General features: G+C 54.8%; 1 protein-coding gene across 1 annotated transcript in view; it reads right to left on the bottom strand.

Moving 5' to 3' along the window:
* The window catches only part of CDCA5 (cell division cycle associated 5), a 56644-nt gene extending 48686 nt beyond the window's left edge, over positions 1–7958 (bottom strand). The window contains exons 1-2 of the mRNA XM_077287740.1: positions 7718–7958; positions 5294–5361 (exon numbers count right to left, since the gene is read on the bottom strand). Of these exons, the coding sequence (XP_077143855.1) occupies positions 5294–5361; positions 7718–7778 (129 nt within the window). The 5' untranslated portion in view covers positions 7779–7958. The remainder of the gene's footprint in view (positions 1–5293; positions 5362–7717) is intronic.
* Positions 7959–8048: the final 90 nt, after the last annotated feature.

Consider the following 8048-nt stretch of genomic DNA (forward strand, 5'->3'; position numbering starts at 1 on the left):
TCTACATAGAATCTTATCAGCACCGACTGTCATCTCCTATCTCAGCAATGTAACAATCTGTCTGAGCGATACCTTCCGATATTCGGAAATATCGGGATCGGATTGGATCGGCCGATATCGCCGATACCAATGCAAGTCAATGGGACACAAATATCGGAATGAAAATAAGCCCTTTCTGTCCTTGTACATCCTGTTCCGGAGAGGGGAAGAGTGAGGGCGGTGCGTGGGCGAAGACTGCGTGTCTGTGTGGGACCGTGGGGGGGGGGGGTCTGTGCGGGCGTGCAGGCATCGTCCGATGGGACTACATACATACTACATACATTCGTTCCTCTGTATGTGTTTTCTGTCCGGTGGAAACAGCTTTTTGACGGATCCGGCAAAAAACGGATGAAACGTGAGGCCATCAGGCGCAATCCGGCGCTAATACAACTCTGAGAAAAAAAAACGATCAGTTTTCTTCAAAATTCGCCGGATTGTGCCTGACAGCAAAAACCTGCACAGACCCCCGGCAGGCCCGCACAGACAGATATGCAGTCTCCGCCCACACTCCATTATAGCGCACCATTGCACTATAGGAACTTCCAATTCCGGTATCCGATATCTTCAAAGTATCGGAACTCAGTATCGGAATTCCGATACAGCGAATATCGGCTGATACCCGATATTTGCAGTATCGGAATGCTCAACACTAGTCATCACTGAATACGGATTTTATCAGAGAATTGTGATAATGACTGATCAGTCCGGGAGGAGGAAAGGATTTCTCTGATAAGATTATTAGAACGCTGCTTACTATCACGTGTCCTATTGATTTAAAAAGTAAAATTAAAAAAACAAAAAATACCTGATCTTAACCCCTTCACCCCCAAGGGTGGTTTGCATGTTAATGACCGGGCCAATTTTTACAATTCTGACCACTGTCCCTTTATGAGGTTATAACTCTGGAACGCTTCAACGGATCCCAGTGATTCTGACATTGTTTTCTCATGACATATTGTACTTCATGATAGTGGTAAAAATTCTGTGATAGTACCTGCGTTTATTTGTGAAAAAAAAACGGAAATTTGGCGAAAATTTTGAAAATTTCGCAATTTTCCAACTTTGAATTTTTATGCAATTAAATCACAGAGATATGTCACACAATATACTTAATAAGTAACATTTCCCACATGTCTACTTTACATCAGCACAATTTTGGAACCAAAATTTTTTTTTGTTAGGGAGTTAAGGGTTAAAAGTTGACCAGCAATTTCTCATTTTTACAACACCATTTTTTTTTTAGGGACCACATCTCATTTGAAGTCATTTTGAGGGGTCTATATGATAGAAAATACCCAAGTGTGACACCAGTCTAAAAACTGCACCCCTCAAGGTGCTCAAAACCATATTCAAGAAGTTTATTAACCCTTCTGGTGCTTCACAGGAATTTTTGGAATGTTTAAATAAAAATGAACATTTAACTTTTTTTTCACAAAAAATTTACTTCAGCTCCAATTTGTTTTATTTTACCAAGGATAACAGGAGAAAATAGACCCCAAAAGTTGTTGTACAATTTGTCCCGAGTACGCCGATACCCCATATGTGGGGGTAAACCACTGTTTGGGCGCATGACAGAGCTCGGAAGCGAAGGAGCGCCATTTGACTTTTCAATGCAAAATTGACTGGAATTGAGATGGGACGCCATGTTGCGTTTGGGGAGCCCCTGATGTGCCTAAACATTGAAACCCCCCACAAGTGACACCATTTTGGAAAGTAGACCCCCTAAGGAACTTATCTAGAGGTGTGATGAGCACTTTGACCCACCAAGTGCTTCACAGAAGTTTATAATGCAGAACCGTAAAAATAAAAAATCATATTTTTTCACAAAAATTATGTTTTCACCCCCAATTTTTTATTTTCCCAAGGGTAAGAGAAGAAATTGGACCCCAAAAGTTGTTGTACAATTTGTCCTGAGTACGCTGATACCCCATATGTGGGGGTAAACCACTGTTTGGGCGCATGGGAGACCTCGGAAGGGAAGGAGCGCCGTTTGACTTTTCAATGCAAAATTGACAGGAATTGAGATGGGACGCCATGTTGCATTTGGAGAGCCACTGATGTGCCTAAACATTGAAACCCCCCACAAGTGACACCATTTTGGAAAGTGGACCCCCTAAGGAACTTATCTAGATGTGTTTTGAGCGCTTTGACCCACCAAGGGCTTCACAGAAGTTTATAATGCAGAGCCGTAAAAATAAAACAAAAATTTTTTCCCACAAAAATTATTTTTTTAGCCCCCAGTTTTGTATTTTCCCGAGGGTAACAGGAGAAATTGGACCCCAAAAGTTGTTGTCCAATTTGTCCTGAGTGCGCTGATACCCCATATGTGGGGGGGAACCACCGTTTGGACGCATGGAAGGGCTCGGAAGGGAAGGAGTGCCATTTGAAATGCAGACTTAGATGGAATGGTCTGCAGGCGTCACATTGCGTTTGCAGAGCCCCTAATGTACCTAAACAGTAGAAACCCCACACAAGTGACCCCATTTTGGAAACTAGACCCCCCAAGGAACTTATCTAGATGTGTTGTAAGAACTTTGAACCCCCAAGTGTTTCACTACAGTTTATAACGCAGAGCCGTGAAAATAAAAAATCTTTTTTTTTTCCCACAAAAATTATTTTTTAGCCCCCAGTTTTGTATTTTCCCAGGGGTAACAGGAGAAATTGGACCGCAAAGGTTGTTGTCCTATTTGTCCTGAGTACGCTGATACCCCATATGTTGGGGTAAACCCCTGTTTGGGCACACGGGAGAGCTCGGAAGGGAAGGAGCACTGTTTTACTTTTTCAACGCAGAATTGGCTGGAATTGAGATCGGACGCCATGTCGCGTTTGGAGAGCCCCTGATGTGCCGAAACAGTGGAAAACCCCCAATTATAACAAACCCTAATCCAAACACACCCCTAACCCTAATCCCAACAGTAACCCTAACCACACCTCTAACACTGACACACCCCTAACCCTAATCCCAACCCTATTCCCAACCGTAAATGTAATCTAAACCCTAACCGTAACTTTAGCCCCAACCCTAACCCTAACTTTAGCCCCAACCCTAACTGTAGCCTTAACCCTAGCCCCAACCTTAACCCTAACCCTAGCCCTAATGGGAAAATGGAAATAAATACTTTTTTTTATTTTTCCCTAACTAAGGGGGTGATGAAGGGGGGTTTGATTTACTTTTATAGCGAGTTTTTTAGCGGATTTTTATGATTGGCAGCTGTCACACACTGAAAGACGCTTTTTATTGCAAAAAATATTTTTTGCGTTACCACATTTTGAGAGCTATAAATTTTCCATATTTTGGTCCACAGAGTCATGTGAGGTCTTGTTTTTTGCGGGACGAGTTGACGTTTTTATTGGTAACATTTTTGGGCGAGTCACATTTTTTGATCGCTTTTTATTCCGATTTTTGTGAGGCAGAATGACCAAAAACCAGCTATTCATGAATTTCTTTTGGGGGAGGCGTTTATACCGTTCTGCGTTTGGTAAAATTGATAAAGCAGTTTTATTCGTCGGGTCAGTACGATTACAGCGATATCTCATTTATATTATTTTTTTATGTTTTGGCGCTTTTATACGATAAAAACTATTTTATGGAAAAAATAATTATTTTTGCATCGCTTTATTCTCAGGACTATAACTTTTTTATTTTTTCGCTGATGATGCTGTATGGTGGCTCGTTATTTGCGGGACAAGATGACGCTTTCAGCAGTACCATGGTTATTTATATCTGTCTTTTTGATCGCGTGTTATTCCACTTTTTGTTCGGCGGTATGATAATAAAGCGTTGTTTTTTGCCTCGTTTTTTTTTTTTCTTACGGTGTTTACTGAAGGGGTTAACTAGTGGGCCAGTTTTATAGGTCGGGTCGTTACGGACGCGGCGATACTAAATATGTGTACTTTTATTGTTTTTTTTATTATTTAGATAAAGAAATGTATTTATGGGAATAATATATATATTTTTTTTTCATTATTTTGGAATATTTTTTTTTTACACATTTGGAAATTTTTTTTTTACTTTTTTTACTTTGCCCCAGGGGGGGACAATACAGATCGGTGATCTGCCAGTTTGCATAGCACTCTGACAGATCACCGATCTGAGAGAAGCGCAGGCTGCTTCACAGTGCCTGCTCTGAGCAGGCTTCTGTGAAGCCACCTCCCTCCCTGCAGGACCCGGATCCGCGGCCATCTTGGATCCGGGTCTGGAGCAGGCAGGGAGGGAGGTAAGACCCTCGCAGCAACGCGATCACATCGCGTTGCTGCGGGGGGCTCAGGGAAGCCCGCAGGGAGCCCCCTCCCTGCGCGATGCTTCCCTGCACCGCCGGCACATCGCGATCATGTTTGATCGCGGTGTGCCGGGGGTTAATGTGCCGGGGGCGGTCCGTGACCGCTCCTGGCACATAGTGCCGGATGTCAGCTGCGATAGGCAGCTGACACCCGGCCGCGATCGGCCACGCTCCCCCCGTGAGCGCCGCCGATCGCGCTGGACGTACTATCCCGTCCGTGGTCATGGGGGCCCACCCCACCTCGACGGGATAGTACGTCCGATGTCAGAAAGGGGTTAAATATTTCGCCCTGACCCACTCGCCTCTGCAGTGTGACGGGCAGGTTAACATGGCGTCACCTGTCACACTCCCCTTTTACTGTGGAGGATAGCAGGACGGTTCCCTTTAAAGGGAACCGGTCACCTGAATTTGGTGGGTCCTTTTTTGGGTCATATGGGCAGTGTTTTCGGATCTTTTATTAACCCCTTTTGTTCCCGCTGGCCGCACGCTGGTCGCGAAAGTGACTTGATGTTGATTCGCTTTCCTCCCTAGTTAACGCGTGCGCAAAGCAATCTTGCCTTGCGCAGTATGCTTTGCCCAACTGCAGGCAAAGCTGAAAACCATTAGTGCACATGCGCCTGCGCACTATGTCCCGGAACACAGCTAAATACTTCCGGGACATAGTGAGCCGGCGCATGCGCACTAATGGTTTTTGGCTTTGCCCGCAGTTGGGCAAAGCATACTGCGCGTGCACAAGGCAAGATTGCTTTGTGCATGAGTTAACTAGGGAGGAAAGCGAATCAACAAGTCGATTTCGCGAGCAGCGTGCGGCCAGCGGGGAAAAAAGGGGTTAATAAAAGACCCGAAAACACCGCCCATATGACCCAAAAAAGGACCTGCCAAATTCAGGTGACAGGTTCCCTTTGAGGACTCTCAATGAGCTGCTGGTGCGGCCCATACACATCATTTGTGACAGGTCTTTGCCTTAAACTTACCGGGGTGTCTGCAGATTTGTTGAGAGATGCAGAATTTCTCTGGGATCTTCTGGCAGGAGGAGTGATACCTGCAGGGGGAAAAGGAGGAACATTAGACTCTCCCGTCCCAATCTACGGCGCGGGGATTATCTCTCATTCTTAGTACCAAGATTTATGGACGCGGCTCAGGCCAGAGGGGGGGGGGTTAAGAATAGGGAGGGGGGACGGACGACGACGCGGCCCGGGCCAGAGGGGGGACGACGACGCGGCCCGGGCCAGAGGGGGGGGGACGACGACGCGGCCCGGGCCAGAGGGGGGAGGGGGGGGGGGGGGGGGGGAGACACGACGCGGCTCAGGCCATTAGGACGACGCTGCCCGGGCTGGGGGGGGGGGGGGGTAAGAATAGGGAGGGGGGACGGACGACGACGACGCGGCCCGGGCCAGAGGGGGGGGGGGGGGACGACGCGGCGGCTCGAGCCAGAGGGGGGACGACGACGCGGCGGCTCGGGCCAGAGGGGGGACGACGACGCGGCGGCTCGGGCCAGAGGGGGGACGACGACGCGGCGGCTCGGGCCAGAGGGGGGACGACGACGCGGCGGCTCGGGCCAGAGGGGGGACGACGACGCGGCGGCTCGGGCCAGAGGGGGGACGACGACGCGGCGGCTCGGGCCAGAGGGGGGACGACGACGCGGCGGCTCGGGCCAGAGGGGGGACGACGACGCGGCGGCTCGGGCCAGAGGGGGGACGACGACGCGGCGGCTCGGGCCAGAGGGGGGACGACGACGCGGCGGCTCGGGCCAGAGGGGGGACGACGACGCGGCGGCTCGGGCCAGAGGGGGGACGACGACGCGGCGGCTCGGGCCAGAGGGGGGACGACGACGCGGCGGCTCGGGCCAGAGGGGGGACGACGACGCGGCGGCTCGGGCCAGAGGGGGGACGACGACGCGGCGGCTCGGGCCAGAGGGGGGACGACGACGCGGCGGCTCGGGCCAGAGGGGGGACGACGACGCGGCGGCTCGGGCCAGAGGGGGGACGACGACGCGGCGGCTCGGGCCAGAGGGGGGACGACGACGCGGCGGCTCGGGCCAGAGGGGGGACGACGACGCGGCGGCTCGGGCCAGAGGGGGGACGACGACGCGGCGGCTCGGGCCAGAGGGGGGACGACGACGCCGCGGCTCGGGCCAGAGGGGGGACGACGACGCCGCGGCTCGGGCCAGAGGGGGGACGACGACGCCGCGGCTCGGGCCAGAGGGGGGACGACGACGCCGCGGCTCGGGCCAGAGGGGGGACGACGACGCCGCGGCTCGGGCCAGAGGGGGGACGACGACGCCGCGGCTCGGGCCAGAGGGGGGACGACGACGCCGCGGCTCGGGCCAGAGGGGGGACGACGACGCCGCGGCTCGGGCCAGAGGGGGGACGACGACGCCGCGGCTCGGGCCAGAGGGGGGACGACGACGCCGCGGCTCGGGCCAGAGGGGGGACGACGACGCCGCGGCTCGGGCCAGAGGGGGGACGACGCCGCCGCGGCTCGGGCCAGAGGGGGGACGACGACGCCGCGGCTCGGGCCAGAGGGGGGACGACGACGCCGCGGCTCGGGCCAGAGGGGGGACGACGACGCCGCGGCTCGGGCCAGAGGGGGGACGACGACGCCGCGGCTCGGGCCAGAGGGGGGACGACGACGCCGCGGCTCGGGCCAGAGGGGGGACGACGACGCCGCGGCTCGGGCCAGAGGGGGGACGACGACGCCGCGGCTCGGGCCAGAGGGGGGACGACGACGCCGCGGCTCGGGCCAGAGGGGGGACGACGACGCCGCGGCTCGGGCCAGAGGGGGGACGACGACGACGCGGCTCGGGCCAGAGGGGGGACGACGACGACGCGGCTCGGGCCAGAGGGGGGACGACGACGACGCGGCTCGGGCCAGAGGGGGGACGACGACGACGCGGCTCGGGCCAGAGGGGGGGGGATGACGACGACGCGGCTCGGGCCAGAGGGGGGATGATGACGACGCGGCTCGGGCCAGAGGGGGGATGATGACGATGCTGCGGCTCGGGCCAGAGGGGGGATGATGACGATGCTGCGGCTCGGGCCAGAGGGGGGATGACGATGCTGCGGCTCGGGCCAGAGGGGGGATGACGATGCTGCGGCTCGGGCCAGAGGGGGGATGACGATGCTGCGGCTCGGGCCAGAGGGGGGGGTGACGATGCTGCGGCTCGGGCCAGAGGGGGGGGTGACGATGCTGCGGCTCGGGCCAGAGGGGGGGGTGACGATGCTGCGGCTCGGGCCAGAGGGGGGGGTGACGATGATGCAGCTCGGGCCGGGGGGGGGGGGGGGGGGACAACGACACGGCTCGGGCCGGGGGACACACCGATTGGGCCACGGAGAACACGACCTCCAGCCCTAGGTGCAGCCTCTATGACGGACATCTCAGTACAAAGCGACACTCACTGTCCTTCCCCCAGGTGACCGTCCCTCGGCTGCCGCCCCTCTTCTTCTTCAGGTCAGACATGGTCGCGGCTCCAGGTATCTTCACCAGTGACTGTATATCGCTGCGGTCCAGCACCGGGTTACATAGCGCGGGCACCTCTCCCAGGTCGCAGCTTCGGTTTTGGATTCCTCGCTTTGAAACCTCCTATAAATCGCTGAACTCTGCATAAAGCTGAATCCGTTCAAACATCCCGCGCGCCCGTTCTGCCTCCGGAACAGGAAGTGACGTCATACACGCAATCCGCCGCCATATTGGGTGTGGAGGAAGTGACGAGCCTGAGCTGCGCCCTGA

Source organism: Ranitomeya variabilis, chromosome 2, assembly GCF_051348905.1.
Source record: "Ranitomeya variabilis isolate aRanVar5 chromosome 2, aRanVar5.hap1, whole genome shotgun sequence".
Classification (NCBI taxonomy): domain Eukaryota; kingdom Metazoa; phylum Chordata; class Amphibia; order Anura; family Dendrobatidae; genus Ranitomeya; species Ranitomeya variabilis.